Consider the following 19,640-nt stretch of genomic DNA (forward strand, 5'->3'; position numbering starts at 1 on the left):
TGGGTAACAGAGTGAAACTCTGTCTCCAAAAAAAAAAAAAAAAAAAAAAAAGATTACATATGTGTACAGTACCTGTACCATGTTAGGTGGTCAGTAAACATTTGTTCAACTAACAACAACTGATAAGGAGAGTAAAGAAGTATCAGAACACCCAGGTAGTTATCCCAAAGGGCAGGAAGAGTGCTAGGTAATGGATACAGAATTGCTTTTAGAGTCAAATTACACGGGCAAAGATCAGCCCCTCCTTCAATTAAAGAGCCAGGGGCAGGGCTTAATAAGGAAGTGGTTCTCCTTTAAGCCTCTTTTCAGCCTGAGTCCTAACCCTGAAGAAGCTACAGCCTGGAGCGCTAAACTTCACGAATCTTTCCAAACGACAAGCCAAGAAGACCTGTTGAAAGTTTCCTCTTGAGTTTCGTGGAGAGAATCTCAGGTCTAGAAATATCCTTACTGCCACCTGACCTGAAGCCGAAGAAATCACTGACAGCTTCCAGACCAGGTAACACCAGGAGGCACCAGTCTTCATTCTCAGCCTTCGCAGGAGGACACAGCCCGGTCTTTAGCTGTTTGCCAAATGAGGCGGTCTAATTTGGGGAGCTCTTTACTGGGTTTATGACAAAGTTCTTATCATGTAAGTCTCCAGACACAAAATGACATTGAGAATCTAGTTTATCGGGGTTTCCAGGAAACAGAAAGAAAGGTTATTAGGTTTCTCTTTCATTTCTCCTTTATTACAAAGAGTTTGGGACGACATTCAGTTAAGACCACATTACTGCTTGAGGCATGTGACGTTACTCAGTCCTCTCTGCTTATGTATCTGGGGAGGTATGCAATGATATGACAGCCTTTCCGTGGCCAGGGACAGCATTGCCCAAGCTGGAGACCACGGGGATGCGGGGACTGGAGCCAGCGTGGGAATTCCTGGTTTGAGATCAGAGTCCTGAGTACCTTGTGGGAACTTGGGCACTCATCCGCAGGAGGTCTAGACCCCCAGAGAATTCCTTGAGTCTAAGGCACAGGTAAATGGAAGACTCCTCTCTCCCCTCCGGAAAGCTCCCTCCTCCCTGAGGTCCCTGTCCCGTTCTTTCCACAATCAGAGCCTTGGACCTTCTGTTTGGTGAATAGGACCTGAGGCTCTGTCTAGCGTTCAGCTTCTGTTGTGGGAAGTTAAGGCACTTTCTCTCACTCCTCATTTCACCTTTAGTATTAAAGAACAGTACGGGCCGGGCACGGTGGCTCACGCCTGTAATCCCAACACTTTGGGAGGCCGAGACGGGCGGATCACGAGGTCAGGAGATCGAGACCATCCTGGCCAACAAGGTGAAACCCCATCTCTACTAAAAATACAAAAAACTAGCCGGGCGAGGTAGCGGGCGCCTGTAGTCCCAGCTACTTGGGAGGCTGAGGCAGAAGAATGGCATGAACCCGGGAGGCTGAGGCAGGAGAATGGCGTGAACCCGGGAGGCGGAGCTTGCAGTGAGCTGAGATCCGACCACTGCACTCCAGCCTGGGCGACAGAGCGAGACTCCGTCTCAAAAAAAAAAAAAAAAAAAAGAACAGTCCAGGCAGAAGGACGAAGACCCTGAGAGGTCTGAAGTGAGGGGGAGAGGACAAGGACAGAAGGGGAGGCTCCAGACAACAGAACCCAAGCTGAGCTTAGGATGTGCTATGGGAGGCTCCAGGGGGATGAGTGTCAGCGCCCACGAGATCCACTCAGGGCTCAACGGTGTGTCCTGAGCACATGAAGTCAGCTCTTCTGCTGGGACAGCCGCCAAGGGGTTCTCCACACCCCTCACCACTGGGACAGGCAGAGGCACAGCGAACCAGGTGTGCAGCGTAACTGGGGCACTAGGTGGTGGCCGCCTCTGTGTGTGGAAACACGAGGTGCTTGCTATGGTTTCCTCTGTGTGCTCATCCATTAGCTGCCACCCACTGGGAGGGAAGTGAAATCTGACCTCAACAAGTGAGTCCACAGAGCGAGAACCCTGCGACAGTACATCTGCCAATACCTGGGATGTAGGTGCTTGTTGCAGCGTGGCCTTCTCAGCCGGCCTCTCAGCACATCCGGCCAGGCAGCCAGTGTTCCTAAAGGACATGCTGGTACCAGACGTGGAGGACCCTGGCCACCTCGGGGAGGGAAAGAGGCCAAGAAAAGAACCTCTGTAGCCTTGCTTCTGAGAGTGCAGGTTTGTTATAGATAAGGAGCAGGAAGGTAAACAGGGCAGTGAGGCAGGGTTGTGTGCTCTGCGGCCCTGAATTAGAATAAGCCTTACGGGTTTCACTCAGGAATAGAAATCTCCCCTCCAGGTTCTGACCCAGCACTCAGGGGCCCTACCCAGGGCTTCTACCACCATAAGCATAAAACTTATGGTTTACATTTCCATAAACCCCAAAGTTGGGCTTCTTGGAAAGTACAATTTCTGTAGGAACAGCTGAAACCAGAAGGGATTTAACCTGTGATAATACTGGATCGCTGCTGCTTGAAAGTAAGACTTAGCTGTAAACCGAACGATCAAGTAATTTATAACCAGAATTAGAAGAAACAAAAACTCCATGTTTGTGTGGGTGGGTTTTTTGTTTTTTCTTTATTTTATTTTTTTTTTGTTTTGTTTTTTTTTTTTTTTTGAGGCGGAGTCTCGCTCGGGCCCGAGCTGGAGTGCAGTGGCCGGACCTCAGCTCACTGCAAGCTCCGCCTCCCGGGTCCACGTCATTCTCCTGCCTCAGCCTCCCGAGTAGCTGGGACTACAGGCGCCCGCCACCTTGCCCGGCTAGTTTTTTGTATTTTTTAGTAGAGACGGGGTTTCACTGTGTTAGCCAGGATGGTCTCGATCTCCTGACCTCGTGATCCACCCGTCTCGGCCTCCCAAAGTGCTGGGATTACAGGCTTGAGCCACCGCGCCCGGCCCTATTTTTGTTTTTTAAGAGAGTGTCTTCCTCTGCCACCCAGGCTGGAGCACACTGGGTGTACAGTCCAGGCAGAAGGCACGAGGACCCTGAGAGGTCTGAAGTGAGGGGAGAGGAGAAGGGCAGAAGGGGAGGCTCCAGACAACAGATCATATGGCGCGATCATAGCTCACTGCAGCCTCCGGCTCCCAGGCTCAAGTGATTCTCTCTGCTCAGCCTCCCAAGTGGCGGGGACCATAGTTGCACACCACCACGCCCAGCTAATTGTTTTCATTTTTTGTAGAGACAGAGCCAAGGCTGGTCTTGAACTCCTGGGCTTAAGGGATCCTGCCCCTGGGCCTCCCAAAGTGCTGGGATTACAGGCGTGAGCCACTGGGTCCGGCATCTGCATTTGTTAAATACATTTAAACCCTCTTAACCCTTTTGTCTCCATTTGTTCTCTTTTGCTCCCTCCTCTCCAGGTTCTTATGGCAGTGGCCCCCGCCTTCCCTGCGCTGTAGGGTAGCCTCCTTCTGGGGCTGGCTCCTAAGCACTGTTCTTTCTGCCTCTCTCTCATCCTCTTTCATCCTTAGCTTTGCCTGTCGGCCGGGCCAAGTCACAGCCTTTCTAGCCTGTAAGACAACAAAAATCTCACATTTTACGAAATGGAAGGACTAAGTACTCCATCTTGACCTCAGTGGTTTCCCCCGATTTCTGATGTTGCTGCTGAAACAGCACTAGCAAACTTGTTTCTTAAAGAAGCCCTCTCTCCAATGACAACACTTCTCTCTCACACACACACATACAGGCACACACACACACACACACACACACACAATTTTAAAGCCCTCGCATTACATTCAAAAGGTCTGGATTGTTTCTAACGTACATGGAGATTTCTTCAGGAGCACAGTGATAGTGGCTTGACGAGGGGGCACAGCCTCCTACCCAAGGACACAGTTCCTGAAGGACCAGAGTGCACATCCTTCCTACAGTACCCTGAGCTGCTCAGTCCAAAAGGAAGCCTTGAATCAAAAGCCTCATGAATCCTCTCCTGAGAAATTCCATGTCCGGTCTCTTGCTAGACTCTGCCTTTTCCCCCACCAAGTCTGCCGTACCTAATTCTGACCACAGACCTTGCCAGAGCCTCACCCGGCTTGGTGACCCGCTTTGCCTGCTTGCACACACCTCAGGTGTCAGTGTATCTCAGCAACAGCTTCCATTCCTAGGCGCGCCAGAGTTAGCAAGCAAAAAGGCAAGACAGCCAGTTACGTTTAAATGTCAGATAAACAACAAATATGAGTGTTTTTTAGCATATAATATTTATTGGGGACATATACTAATATTTATGGTATATTAGTCTCATGATATTTGGGACATATACTAAAAAATTATTTGCTCTTTATCTGAACTTCAAATGTGACCGACGTGTCCTGTATTCTGAATGTGTCTGGCAGTCCTATAATCAATCATCCAGTCAGTCATCAGATATCTGAGCACCTACCATGTGTCAAGCACTACTCTAGAGAACCCGGATAGCCCAGTCAGTACAGCATCAAGCGCTACTCTGGGTGCTGGGGAAGCCAGCCAAAGTCCCGCCTTCATATCTTACAGTATGTCTACTTTGTTTTTATATACATATATACTATATATACTTGCAGATATGTACCTTTTTATTTATTTTCTTTATTATTATTATTATTTTTTTCTTTTGAGACGGAGTCTGACTCTGTTACTCAGTGCAGTGGCACCATCTCAGCTAACTGCAACCTCTACCTCCTGGGTTCAAGTGATTCTCCAGCCTCAGCCTCCCAAGTAGCTGGGATTACAGGCATGTGCCACCACACCTGGCTAATTTTTGTATTTTTAGTAGAGACAGGGTTTCACCATGTTGGCCAGGCTGGTCTTGAACTCCTGACCTCAAGTGATCTGCCCACCTTGGCCACCCAAAGTGCTAGGATTACAGGCGTGAGCCACTGCACCCAGCCCAGATATGTACTTTTTAATGGCAATGTTACCACATTCAATGAGATTATCTTTTTAAAAAATATTTATAATTTTAAATTTTTAAAAAGAGGGATGGGATCTTACTTTGTTGCCTAGGCTGGTCTCCAAATCCAGGCCTCAAGTGATCCTCCCTTGGATCCTACCTTGGCCTCCTAATGTAGTGGGATTACAGGTGTGAGCCACGGTGCCAGCCACGATGATCAATACTTCCTTAATATCATCTAAAATATACACCATGTTTAGTTCTCTATCATCTCAAAGATATCTACATCTTTATACAGTAAGTATGTTTGAATTAGGATTTAATAAAGATCCACTCATGACATCTAACTGACCTTTCCTTTTTATATATATATATATGTTTCTTTTTTCTTTTTATTTATTTATTTACTTTTGAGACGGAATCTCCCTCTGTCACCCAGGCTGGAGTGCAATGGCACGATCCCTGCTCACTGGAACCTTTGCCTCCCAGGTTCAAGTGATTCTCCTGCCCCAGCCTCCCAACTAGCTGGGATTACAGGCACCCGCCATCATGCCCAACTAATTTTTGTATTTTTTTAGAAACAGGGTTTCACCATGTTGGCCAAGCTGGTCTTGAACTCCTGCCTCCCAAAGTGCTGGGATTACAGGCATGAACCATCATGCCCTGCCTAATACGTTTCTTTTCTTTCTTTTTTCTTTTTCTTTTCTTTTTTTTTTTTTTTTTTTTTTGAGACAGAGTTTCACTCTTGTTGCCCAGGCTGGAGTTCAATGGCACAATCTCGGCTCACGGCAACCTCTGCCTCCCAGGTTCAAGTGATTCTCCTGCCTCAGCCTCCCGAGTAGCTGGGATTACAGGCATGCGCCACCATGCCTGGCTAATTTTGTATTTTTAGTAGAGACGGGGTTTCTCCATGTTGGTCAGTCTGCTCTCGAACTCTTGACCTCTGGTGATCCACCCGCCTTGGCCTCCCAAAGTGCTGGGATTACAGGCGTGAGCCATCGTGCCCTGTCGGGTATGTTTCTTATGTCTCTTTTAAGCTGTAGCAGTTCTCTGTCTTCACCTCTTTTTGGTGCTATTTATTTGTTGAAGAAACTGGCCATTTGTCTTGCAGAATTTACCACATACTGAATTTGGATAGCTGCCTTCTTGTGGTCGTTAGCTTATTTCTCTGTCCCCTGTATTTCCTGTAAACTGATCATTAGATCCAGAGGTTTGATCAGATTCGGATCCAATGTTTTTGGATCAGGAGACACATAACGGTTGTCTCATCTTTAGTGAGACCAAGATTGGTCATTGGGAACAGGGAAGTGGAGCTGGGGTGGGTCACCAGATGTCCCTTACAGGCAGAATGGACAGGGCTGCGCTGCGGGGATGGATGAGGGGAGGGTGGGATGACTGGAGAATGCGTGGGGGAGGGTGGGCTTGGATGGAACTGGGGAGCCGGAAGGGGTAAGTGGAAAAGCAGGAAGGAACGTGACCTTTGACGAGACGTCGACGTGACTCCCGACAGAGCAAATGGTTTGCATGTGAGTGAAATGCATGTAAGTGAATGTGAAATTGGAGCAGTGGCGGGAAGAAAGATTGTCCAAGCCCTGGAATAAGACAGCAATGTGAAGAAACAGCAGAGGGGGAGGAAGGATGGCGGTCATGACCCCCACTTCATGCCATACTCCTCAAGCATTTGCTTACATTCAGTTATGTGAGGCGGGTTCATGGGGCTTGGAGGTTGTGTGATTATGTCTGTGTAGTTGGTCTGGCGGGTTTTGCAACTTGCCCTTTGCTACACTGGGAGAGCCATTTCTGTCCCCTCCCTCGTCATCTGATGTGGTGGTGTAGCCCCCTGCCTCCCTCCCAGGCTCACTTCCATCAGTACGCACCTAGCCAGGGACCTTCCTTTCCTGGGGCCTGGCCAAGGAGCAGTTCCTCAGATAAACAGCTTCACTGTCAGCCAGTATGAGCCTCTTCTGAGTAAACGAGAGGATACAGTGATGGAAACAGGCAGCATCCAGCAGGCCCTTAGGGGAGGTATTTCAGCTCCTACACCTCCTTCTAACAGCAGAACCAGGGGGAAAAGTTAGAGAATATCCTCATTCTATCAATAAGGTGGACACCCGAGGGACAAAAAGATGCAGTGACTTACCCAAGGATGTTGCAGGTTAGAAGCTGAGCCAGTCCTGGCCATCTGTCCTTCAGACACCCAGGTCGATTTGTCTGTACCGCCTCACATTGCCTCAAACCCTGTCTCCAGTTACTGTCCCATTTCTTTATAATTTGGTCCTGGTATGACAGGGTTCCGTGGAAAGAAAAAGAGGAACATGCCAGCCAATCCCCTTAATATCGCTGCAGCTTCTTTACCATCACACCAGCTTACATGCCAAAAGACGGTCTTGAATTAGGACCAGGAACGGAAGGGAACATGATTAAGAGCCATATTAAGACAAAGCCTGAGGCCAGGCATGGTGGCTCATGGCTGTAATCCCAGCACTTTGGGAGGCTGGGGCAGGTGGATCACTTGAGCCCAGGAGTTTGACACCAGCCTGGGCAACAGAGTGAGACCTCCTCTCTAAAAAACAAACAAAAAAAATTAGCCAGGTGTGGTGGCGTGTGCCTGTGGTCCTAGCTGCTTGAGAGGCTGAGGTGAGAGAATCCCTTGAGCCGGGGAGGTTGAGGCTGTGGTGAGCTATGATCTGCACTCCAGCCTGGGCAACAGAGCAAAATCGAGTCTCAAAAAAAAGAGAGCCAGAGGGCCAAGGAAAACAGCTGAACTAGAAAAAAACATAACTACCACTTTTGAGCCAGGTTCTGTGCAGGGACTTCTCTTGTGTATCTTACACCCTCACAATGTCTGTGCAAGATGACTATTATTATTTGCAATTTGCCTATAGGAAGTTCATGTTTGGAGAGGTGGAGTAACCTGCCACAGGTCACAAAACTAGTCATTGGCATGGCCACAATCTGAATTTGGGACTATTAGACTGAGAAACCCACGCTAATTCTTGATACACTCACTGCCTGGGACATTTCACACGGTAGATCTGGGCTTTCTCGCATCCAAGACAAAAAGGAAAATGTAGTCCTTAACAGACAGCAGAAGGAAACAGATTATTAGCAAAAAGAGCTGCTTTCCTAGCAGGAAACCAGAGAAGGAGTTATTTCATGTAAGCTTAAGCCAAGGAAATTGAACAAAATCAGTTCTTTATCTATCCTGTTATTTGTATGGAAATAAAGACAAAATGCTTGCATCCTGTTGTTTTAGTGCTTGTACTGATCTTTTTAAAACATGCCTGTGATCACATCACTCTACTCAAAACTTTGAACAGCTCTCCATTGCCTCCATCAGTGTGTTTCAAATTCGTAAAAAGTAAATAAAATAACAGGATGCTTTTTTCAGATGAAATTTTACATGGCATACCAAATATAGCAAGAAAAAAGAAAGAGAGAGAGAGAGGAGAGAGAAGCCTGGACAAGCTAAAGCAGAGGGTAGAGAGAGAAGGAACTGAGGAAGGGAAGGGTCAGGTCCCAGGCATTTCTCTTCCCTGAGTTGGCCTCCCTCTTTTGCCACCTCCCCAGCAAGACCTTTAACTCCACAGTCCACAGCTCCTTTTGAAATATACTGATCAATGTGAGAAAAGGCGAAGCTTCAGCCTGATAGTCGAAGACCACCATGATCTGGACACAAGTGCTAGTTCACTTATTTTCCCTCCACTATTTTCAAGCCCTGGCAATCTCGGCTCACTACAACCCCCAACTCCTAGGTTCAAGCGATTCTTCTGCGTCAGCCTCCCAAGTAGCTGGGTCCATAGGCATGCCCCACCATGCCTGGCTAATTTTTGTATCTTTAGTAGAGACAGGGTTTCACTGTATAGGCCAGGCTGGTCTTGAAGTCCTGACCTTGTGGTCCACCCGCCTTGGCCTGCCAAAGTGTTGGGATTACAGGCATGAGCCACCGCACCCGGTAGTTCATTTTCTTTGTGTGGAGTTATCTGTGGCCTTGTCTCTCTTCCCACCCCAGTAAGACTGTGACTTTTCCCTCTCTACCCTCCAGCACAAACACAATAGATGTTCAATAAATGTTTACTGAGTTTTCACCCCTGTCACTCCTAACCTGCAAAGAGTAAATGGCCCTGCATAGAAGGGCACAGTGTGGACTTTGTTGTTACAGGCCCAACATGTGTAGCACCAGTGCGTGTGACCTGGAAGAAATCCCCCTAGATGATGATGACCTAAACACCATAGAATTCAAAATCCTCGCCTACTACGCCAGACACCATGTCTTCAAGAGCACCCCTGCTCTCTTCTCGCCAAAGCTGCTGAGAACAAGAAGTTTGTCCCAGAGGGGCCTGGGGAATTGGTCAGCAAATGAGTCATGGACACAGGTGTCACGGCCTTGCAGAAATTCCCAATCCAGTGAGAAGGCCATCAACCTCGGCAAGAAAAAGTCTTCTTGGAAAGCACTCTTTGGAGTAGTGGAGAAGGAAGATTCGCAGAGCTCGCCTGCCAAGTTCTCTGCTCAGGGTCTAAGGACATTGGGATACCAAGATTCGCACAGCCAGCAGTGGTCCAGGTCTCTTTCCAGCGTGGAGCAGTGCTTGGAGCATGAAGGTAGGCATCTGGGATTTATTTCTCTCCCACATCCTCATTTTTCCCTTCTTTGCATCCAGAGTGGTACATCTCTTCTCATCTTGTAAAGTGGCTTTAGAGAGGGCACGCATTATATCTCAGCTTTCCAACTTATTAGTGTTCAATCCTAATTGCCCTGCTTTTCTCAAGACTAAAAGGAGAATGATGGAACTTAAGGTTGATGGGAGTGGTTTTCTTTCTCCACGGTTTATAAATAAGCTTGTCTCTCAAATTCCTAGTCCTCTGTACTAGACACTCATATAAAAGAAGGAGGCCAGGCACAGTGACTCACGCCTGTAATCCCAGCACTTTGGGAGGTTGAGGTGGGCAGATCACGAGGTCAGGAATTCGAGACTAGCCTGGCCAACATGGTGAAAACCCGTCTCTGCTAAAGATACAAAAAATTAGCCGGGCATGGTGGTGCGTGCTTGTAGTCCCAGCTACTCAGGAGGCTGGGGCAAGAGAATCGCTTGAACCTAGGAGGCGGAGGTTGCAGTGAGCCGAGATCGCACCACTGCACTCCAGCCTGGGCTACAGGGTAAGACTCCGTCTCAAAAAAAAAAAAAAGGGAGGAGCCCTAACCAGGGGCTTGTTTGGGCTACCTGGGCCGCTGTTCTTCCTGTCAACTCATTCGCTCAGGGCCTCTGTGTTTCCATCTGTACATTGGGTATCCCACTCTCTCCACCTCGTATGGTTGATGGGAAGATCAGAGAGCACGAGTAAAAGGACTCCCGACAAAGTACACACCGTCCTACAAAAACAACTGAGAAGCATTTTGACAAAATCTTCCCTCAGTTGGACAAAATTAATTGTACTCAATGAAACATTTTCACCAGGCGCTGAGGCTCATACCTGTAATCCCAGCACTTTGGGAGGCCAAGGTGGGGGGATCACTTGAGCTCAGGAGTTCAAGACCAGCCTTAGCAACACAGCAAAACCCTGTCTCTACCAAAAAATATTAAAAAATTAGTCACACACGGTGGTGCACACCTGTGGTCCCAGCTACTCAGAAGGCTGAGGTGGGAGGATGGCTTGAGCCTGGGAAGCAGAGGTTGCAGTGAGCCAAGATGGTGCCACTGCACTCCTGCTTGGGTGACAGAGTGAGAGCCCATCATGTCTATAATCTCAGCACTGTGGGAAACCAAGGCAGGAGGATCACTGGACGTCGAGTTTGAGATCAGCCTGGCATCATAGCAAGACCCTGTCTCCATAAAAAAATTAGCCAGGCATGGTGGCACATGCCTGTTGTCCCAGATACTATGGAGGATGAGGTGGGAGGATCACTTGAGTTCAGAAGGTCAAGGCTGCAGTGAGCCAAGATCACATCACTGCACCCCAGCTCTGGGTGACGTAATGAGACTCTGTCTCAAAAAAAAAGACAGTTGCCCTTCACGTGCACACCTTGGCATAAGCATCTTCTCCTTCAACAAAGCCCAGTGCCCAAAGCCCAGATTTTTTTTTTTTTCCAGATGGAATCTTGCTCTGTTGCCCAGGCTGGAGTGCAGTGGTGCAATCTCAGCTCACCACAACCTCCGCCTCCCAGGTTCAAGCAATTCCCCTGCCTCAGCCTCCTGAGTAGCTGGGATTACAGGCGTGCACCACCACGCCCGGCTAATTTTTCTATTTTCAGTAGAGACAGTAGAGACAGGGCTTAACCATGTTGGTCAGGCTGGTCTCGAACTCCTGACCACGTGATCTGCCCGCCTTGGCCTCCCGAAATGCTGGAATTACAGGTGTGAGCCACTGGGCCCGATCATGAAACTCAGATTTTAAAAGAAAGGCCCCCTCCTGCTGGGTTTCATTGGCCTGGGTAACTTGTCAATACGTAGTCAAGAGGTGGCAGTAATGTCTCAGTTTTTAAATGTGACAGTCCTGGCTTGCTTGGAGAATCAGCCCACTCATAGACAGCTTTAGATCATCCGCTACGATCAAGGAAACTCCCATTTCCCATTAGAGTTTCAGATGTTGAAAAGGTGGGAGTTATGGTCAGGATCATCTGGGGGAACCTTATGGCACAGACAGAATGAGGAGACGAGAGTCCCACAAAAAGGGCTTACCAAGGAAACAGCCAGGAAGTAGCAGAGCCTGGACTCACTGGAAGTCCAGGCCTCTCCCTGGACTTGTTTAACTTCCACAGCAAGGCCTCTGCTCTCTGAACTCTGCCCAGCTAAGGCAGGTCTAGAGCAAGAGGGAGTGGTCCCCTGGGGTGCTCCCCTCCACACCTGCCTCCCCACCCCTCAGCCACCCTCGCCCAGCCACAGCTCCTTCTGCCAGGGGTGGCATCTGGGCTCTGGGGCAAAGAACAGTTTGGAGGCACCGAAATGGCCTTTTCTACTTGGCCTGTACTGTGGACTTTGCCAGCAGACAGAGAAAGCTTTTACAGACTTTTATCTTCCGGTTTTTCCTGAGATAAACTGCATTCTCTATTTCAATATTTACTGGAGTGTCATTTGACATTTTTTTATTTTCTAAAATTTCAAGAGAAGCTTTTCTTTCTTTTTTCAGTAGGGAAAGAAAACTTCTGTGTGAGATTGAGAATTAAAGATTAAATTCAAAAACACTCAGGTGATGTGTTAATGTGCTGAATAGTACCTATGGCTGAATAATATTCTCCATAAAAAATGAAAAATGATGACCTCCTAAGAAGGCTTTCAACACATCTGTAGAGCTTATCTTCCCGTCTCACTTTTCTCCTCGCTTTTGCATTCAGTTAATTACGTGTTTTTTACTTGTGATACTTGTGTTGGTTTTACACTGGGCATGATCCAAAAGAGCCTCACATTCTATTTCTGTTTTGCCATGTACAAATCAGGCCTTACAAATTGGATTTGTCCTGGGATCTTTTATGTTTGTTTTTGTTTGTTTATTGTTGAGACGGAGTCTCGCTCTGTCGCCCAGGCTGGAGTGCAGTGGCGCGACCTCGGCTCACTGCAAGCTCCGCCTCCTGGGTTCACGCCATTCTCCTGCCTCAGCCTCCCGAGTAGCTGGGACTACAGGCTCCCGACAACCACGCCCAGCTAATTTTTTGTATTTTTAGTAGAGATGGGGTTTCACCTGTTAGCCAGGATGGTCTCCATCTCCTGACCTCGTAATCCGCCTGCCTCAGCCTCCCAAAGTGCTGGGATTACAGGCGTGAGCCACCACGCCCGGCCTCACCTGGGTTATTTTAACTGAAGGTCACTATGTAGCCTTGTGCAGCCACTGCCAGGCCTCAGTACCAGGCTTACGTAGGAACTGTGAGATTATGTCCCAAGACCAAATTATGTTAGGAAGAGGCCTCAGGATGTAGAGAAATGGACATTAAAACTAGTTTTAAAGACTGCCAGCCGAGGCTCTTTTACTTGTGAACCTTTTGTTTCTCCATAGCTATGATTTGCTCATGTGGAATGTCATAGTTAAGGTGAGGTTCGGCAATATACAATGGCACACCCAAATACCCATGGCTTAAATAATATACAGGTTTGCTTTTCTCTCCCTTACAAGAGGACAAAAGTTTGGCAGCTCAGGCCTGATATGACAGCTTCACAAAGTTATTAAGAATTCCTGGGAATGGCCAGGCAAGGTGGCTCATGCCTGTAATCCCAGCACTTTGGTAGTCTGAGGTGGGTGGATTGCTTGAGCCAAACAGTTTGAGACCAGCCTGGGCAACATGACAAAACCCTGTCTCTCTAAAAAAAAATACAAAAATTGCGCCTGTAGTCTCAGCTACTCGAGAGGCTAAAGGAGGAGAATCACTTGAGCCTGGGAGGCAGAGGTTGCAGTGAGCTAAGATTGCACTATTGCACTCCAGCTTGGGTGACAGGGGTGAAAACAAGAATTCCTGGGAATTCTGCCATCTCTCAGCTCGTGGCTTCCACCTCAAAGTCACCTTATATTCTAAAGGTGGCTGTTGGGGCTTCACCCATCATGTCTACATCTCAGGCAGGAATAAAAAGGAAGCAAAGGAAGGGCAAAGAGTGCCTTCTTTCTAGGTAATTCAGCCCCCTTTTGTTTTATTATTATTATTATTTTATCTTTTGTAAAGATGGGGTCCGTGTTACCCAGGCTGGTCTCGAACTCCTGGCCTGAAATGATGACCTTGCCTTGGCCTCCCAAAAGCCTGGGATTACAGGCGTGAGCCATTGCACCCAGCCTCAGTTCCCTTTTAGAGAGCTTTCTTGAAACTGCTCCCAGCTTCTGATATCTCATTGGCCCTTCCCTACTGCAAGGGAGCCCAAGGAATATAGTTTGTTCAGCTGGGTTCACAGCTGCCCCTCACATTTTAGGGGTCTGTTACTAAGGAAGAAGAAGAAAGTGGATACTGAGTGGGAAAGAACAGTCCATGAGGAAGTCACACCCCAAACCCCTGCCCTTTCTCTTTAAAACAAATGCCTCAGACCACAGGCGAAATGGGACCTTCCGACCCCGTTGGCCTGTTCTTCCTGGCCCCACAATGACCCCCAAAACGGACTCCAAAGAACAGACAGCCTTTCTGTCTTCTCCCCACCCCATCCAGTGTTCCCTCGCCTATCAGACAGGACCAAGTCTGACAAGAATAGAATCTTTTCTTTTTCATGTTTTAAAATGAAAATATCCAAGATGGGAATTTTAGCTAGAGCTAGTGAATCTGTGGGAAGATGTTTGCTTATAGTTTCTCCTGGACATGTGTCACTCCATGTCCACAAATCCACAGAAAATCAATACCTGCTGTAACCCCAGCACTTTGGGAGGCTGAGGTGGGAGGATCACCTGAGGTCAAGAGTTCAAGACCAGCCTGGCCAACATGGCAAAACCCTGTCTCTACTGAAAAAATACAAAAATTAGCTGGGCGCGGTGGCGGGCGCCTGTAATCCCAGCTACTCAGGAGACTGAGGAAGAGAGAATGGCTTGAACCCAGAAGGCGGAGGTTGCAGTGAACCGAGATCACGCCACTGCACTCCAGCCTGGGCAACAGAGTGAGACTCTGTCTTGGAAGAAAAAAAAAATCAATACCCTGTACACAGTTAGCCAGATTGGGTAATTTTGTACCTGTTGGTGATCTTGTGGCTGCCCTACCTTATGAGGGGAGGAGGGGACAGAGCCTTTGAGACACTTCATGGACCTTCTTAATGTGCAAGATGGGCACAGGGTGCTTTCCGGTGGTAGAACCACATGCTGATCACCCTAGATGAGCTGCACAAGGTGGTAAAGGCAGCAGAGGCCTGCTTTCCTTTATCATCTCCTGAGGACACGGGCCAGGGAAGGTTCCCTCGGTTTTGGAAGCCAGCCTCTTGCCATTTCTTTCTTTGCCAGGGGCCATGGGTGGCCGGAGATCCAGCGGAGGCTGGTTGGGCTGCAATAAGGGGATTACAAAGTGGAAAGTCTATTTTGCTTGGTTCTTAAAATGAGGAGGAAAGACATTGGTCCTTTTCTTCTTGACCTTTCTTCTCTCCGTCATTTGCTTCTTATCGGTTTTTGAACCCTGTAGACTAACCATGAAAAAGATGGCTTTATGAGTCAGATGTCCACCAGAGGACGGCATCATGGACAGAGCATTATCTTCTGTGGCCTTTCCGTGAATGGCTGGAGGGCTGAAGAGAGGACACTGACGCCTTCAGCTGTGGAGGAATCCAGGGAGAGGGATCAGGAGCTACCTTGGCAGCTCCGTATGATGTCAAAACCTGTTGTGTCTCAGTCCCTCCCAGGCCCTCTACTTGCCTCTCTTACCTACTAGGCTGTACAAATCCCAGGAGTGCCCTAGGAGTTTGAGCACACCAACCTTCTGTCCAAAACGCCACTCCATTATTGACTTCAAGTCCTGTGAATTACCTAGTATTATTCTTCAAATGTTACATGGTAAAACCCAGCTGCTCCCCACGGCATCCAAGACAGATTGTACAAGTTTTTAAACGTTTAGAATTTAGATTGGGTGTGGTTGTGGCTCATCCTTGTAATCCTAGCACTTTGGGAGCTAGGACGTGGGAGGATTGCTTGAGCTAAGGAGTTCAAGACCAACCTGGGCAACATAGGGAGACCCCATCTCTAGAAAAAGAATTTCAATAAATTAGCCAGATGTGGTGATGCACACCTGTTATCCCACCTACTCAGGAGGCTGAGATGGGAGAATCGCTTGAGCCTGAGAAGTCCAAGCTGCAGTGAGCTGTGATCACACCACTGCACTCCAGCCTGGGTGACAGTGAGACTCTGTCTGGAAAAAAGTAAATAAACAAATAAAAGGTTAGAACTTAGTGACAAATCAACAGTGAAAATTTTACCACCCAGCAACTCAGCCATGCCATTTGCCCACCCCACCTCCCCTTGTCCCCATTCAGGGGCAAAGGCAACTGGTCTTTTATAGGCTACAACATTCAATGGGCCAATGCCATTTCACCGTCCCATCTCAAAGTGCTTTATTCTACAATCCTGTGTGCAAATACATGACGTAACTCTTTTCTCGGGTTGTAAATTATTAAAGGCCATAAGTTGTGCTGACTGCATCCTTGTTTACCTATAAGCATTAATTGAATGTTTTCCAGTAGACATGGAGGGGAGAGAAAAGGCAGGACTGTCCCAGCGATGGGAATTAGGTTCACTTGATAATGGACTTGGATGATGAATCTCATTGCCCTGAGAGCAGGGATATTTCTTTCCTCAGTGACCAACCCCCAGATGCTTGTCAAACTATTGAATGTCCTCCTATGCACATAGGGGCTGGCTCTTAGAGGTATAAAGCATGTCGAGAAAAAAGAATAAAAATAAAAGCATAATGAGCATTCCTTGAAGTAAAGAGCTAAGCACTCCTTTTTGTGTTTCTTCCCTTGCAAAGGGGAAAGGAGACCCTAATTTTGCAAGACTTCAAAAAGAGTGTGCAGAAGGCCAATTGTTTCAAGGTGACAATCATTCCTGCGTGCACCCCTCCCACATACCGGCCTCTGCCAGGCAACTTTCAGCCCTTTCTGAAGAACGACCCTCCCCCAGCACACATACTCCCAGGCAGTTTCCTTCTATTCTGGGCTGGTCTTTTCATTCCGGGCAACTTTGCATACCAATGAGCCAGATGAAGTTCTGGGAAGGGCCTCTCAGCACCATTTTATCTTGTTTCAGCTGTGGACCCCAAAGTCGTTTCCATTGCCAACCGAGTGGCTGAAATTGTTTATTTGTGGCCACCACCACAGGAGACCCAGGCAGGAGGCTTCAAGTCCAAAGAGACTTTAATACGTCAGGGTGCCTCCCAGCTCGAAGACCAGGGTGCCTCCCAGCTCAAACACCAGGGTGCCTCCCAGCTCGAAGACCGCCTGCCTATAGCTTCAAGTTCTAAGAAAGGTAAGCTTTACTTCCCCAGGTGGAGTGTTTGCCAGGCAGGGGCGCAGGAGCATTTGTGTATTTATCCATTGTGGGCCTGGCAACTTGACAGTCTCTGCTGCTTGGACTGAGGGCTTGACAGCCACAGGCTGTGGGCAATGAGCTCCAGCTTGAGACACCAGCCCAAGGCAAGGGGGCTGCCCCAGCAGGTTGAACCAACATGCCCAGCTCTTTGCTAAGTCAGAAAGGAAGTCTCTTACAGAGGGAGAGGAGTAAACACAAAGCCCGCATTCAGCCTTGTCTGTGGCGGGAGATGCAATGTTAGATCTGATCATGTTACCAGTGACCCTGGGCCAATTTGCACCAGGTACAGTTGGAGCGTCAAACCAGGGATTTATATTATGACATTGCTTTCGGGCTTTGTGAAAAAGCAGGGGGTTGTCAGGCACCAGCTATGGTGCAAGACATGGAGCGGAACTGAGAAGTAGTGACAAGGCTGGGTCAGTTGTCACCCAAACCATAGCAATAGGTGAGACTGTAGATCCCATCAGGCTGGTGGTAACTCAAGGCACTGAGGGGAGCGTGAAGGGGAACAAGGCCAAGTGCCACTGGAAGAGAAGCTCTGCCTGCCTGACATTCCCCCACCACAGTTCTTGCTCCTGGCTCTGTCCACAAACCACCGTGGAGGTTGTGATGATGCAGCCTCATTGTCTGGGATAAATACCTGAGGTTTGTTGTCTCATGCAGAGAATCGAGGACACGGACACACACAAGAAGTGGGTTTAGGGGCAGAGGTTTAATAGGCAAAACAAAGAGAAAGGAGAACAGCTCTCTCTCCTGTGACAGAGAGGGGAACCCAAACGTGACTTCCGGCCTGTGACAGAGTACACCGGATTTCATAGACAGGTTGGAGGAGGTGGTGTCTGATTTACACAGGGCCCAAAGGCCAGTTGAATCAGGTGTGACGTTTACATAGCATGGGGGAAGCTGGCCACCCCACCCTAATCTTATTATGCAAGTGGGCTTGCCACTTGGCCGGTGCCATGTTGTCTGCTCCCTACGGCACACGTGGTTGGAAAGGAAAAGGGAAAATGCGGCTGCCATGTTGGACGTGCCTAGTCCCAGGTGGCCTTTTCCTGTTGGCACAGCTGCCAACATTCACTGTGCAAGCTTCCAGCTTGCTTGTCTATGTCTGCAACTCAATTTTACAGGCTACTCTTTGTTAGAAAAGAAAATGATTTGGGGGCTGCTTTTCATTAAAAGGAAAACCTTACTGAGAACTTCCTTACTCTCACTATCTGCCTAAAAAATTCCTTTTTAACTCCTCTAACAGTGAGGCCAAGGTGGCTCTTGGGTTTGCAGCACCCTAAGGAACAAGGTAAAGGTTCTCCCTCCAAAGGTGTCGGTGTCTCCCAACCCCTGATGCAGAGCAGTAGCCACAGTAAAGGGGCCACAGCTGCCACAGAGACCCGGGGGACCGTGTGAGGAGCTGGAGGAGAGGAGGAGGCCTCTGAGTCAGCTAAAAAGACAGTGTCGACATTTTATTGCTATCCCACGTGGACCTGGGAGATGGAATGCTACCCCTAAACCAAGCTAAAGCTAAGATGACTTCATCCTCTGTGCACAGGAGAAATACAGGCAGCTGTGCCAGCAACTTTCCCTAAGAGGACTGTTAACCCAGTATGTCTGAGACAGGTCTCACTCAATTTAGAACTTTTATTTTGGCCAGGCGCCGTGGTTCGTGCCTGTGATCCCAGCACTTTGGGAGGCCAAGGCAGGTGGATCACCTGAGGTCAGAAGTTCAAGACCAGCCTGGCCAACATGGTGAAACCCTGTCTCTACTAAAAATACAAAAAAATTAGCTGGGCGTAGTGGCAGGTGCCTGTAATCCCAACTACTTGGGAGGCTGAGGCAAGAGAATCGCTTCAACTTGGGAGGTGGAGGTTGCAGTGAGCTGAGATTACACCACTGTACTCCAGCCTGAGTGACAAGAGTGAAACTCCGGCCGGGCGCGGTGGCTCACGCCTGTAATCCCAGCACTTCGGGAGGCCGAGGCGGGTGGATCACAAGGTCAGGAGATCGAGACCACGGTGAAACCCCGTCTCTACTAAAAATACAAAAAGAAGCCAGGCGCCGTGGCGGGCGCCTGTAGTCCCAGCTACTCGGGAGGCTGAGGCAGGAGAATGGCGGGAACCCGGGAGGCGGAGCTTGCAGTGAGCCGAGATAGTGCCACTGCACTCTAGCCTGGTGGACAGAGCGAGACTCCGTCTCAAAAAAAAGAAAAAAAAAAAAGAGTGAAACTCCGTCTCAAAAAAAAAAAAAGTAGAAAAAGAAGAACATTTATTTTGCCAAGCCTGGGTGCGGTGGCTTACATGGGTAATTCCAGCACTTCGGGAGGCCGAGGCAGTTGGATCTCTTGAGGCCAGAAATTCAAGACCAGCCTGGCCAACATAGCAAAACCCTATCTCTACTAAAAATACAAAAAATTAGCCAGGCATGGTGGTGCACACCTGTAGTCCCAGCTACTTGGGAGGCTGAGGCAGGAGAATCACTTGAACCCAGGAGGTGGAGGTTGCAGTGAGCCAAGATCGTGCCACTGCACTCCAGCCTGGGTGACAGAGCAAGACTCACATACTCTACTGCCCCGTCCCTCCAACACACACCATACACCAACTGTGGCCACGTTCCTATCCATCTGCCCTTTCAGCCTTGGCCATGGGGGAATTTATTAATTTTACTTACTTAGCCCACCTTATTGTCAAGACCCAGCATACAAAGAATAAATTTTAGTCAAATAAAATCCATCAATTTGAAAGATATCTTTGTAAAAAGAAAACAAACACAGGAAAATAAGACGGATTTGGGAATTAGGTTAATTTCCAAAATGTAG

The 19,640-nt window shown here is 48.4% G+C and overlaps 1 protein-coding gene across 1 annotated transcript in view; it reads left to right on the forward strand.

Moving 5' to 3' along the window:
* The first annotated feature begins 299 nt into the window (after positions 1-299).
* The window catches only part of BCL2L14 (BCL2 like 14), a 29,155-nt gene continuing 9,814 nt past the window's right edge, over positions 300-19,640 (forward strand). The window contains exons 1-3 of the mRNA XM_023226171.1: positions 300-496; positions 9,033-9,472; positions 16,553-16,771. Coding sequence (XP_023081939.1) covers positions 9,040-9,472; positions 16,553-16,771 — 652 coding nt within the window. The 5' untranslated portion in view covers positions 300-496; positions 9,033-9,039. The remainder of the gene's footprint in view (positions 497-9,032; positions 9,473-16,552; positions 16,772-19,640) is intronic.

The sequence above is a fragment of the Piliocolobus tephrosceles genome, chromosome 10 (assembly GCF_002776525.5).
Source record: "Piliocolobus tephrosceles isolate RC106 chromosome 10, ASM277652v3, whole genome shotgun sequence".
NCBI classification, from domain to species: Eukaryota; Metazoa; Chordata; class Mammalia; order Primates; family Cercopithecidae; genus Piliocolobus; species Piliocolobus tephrosceles.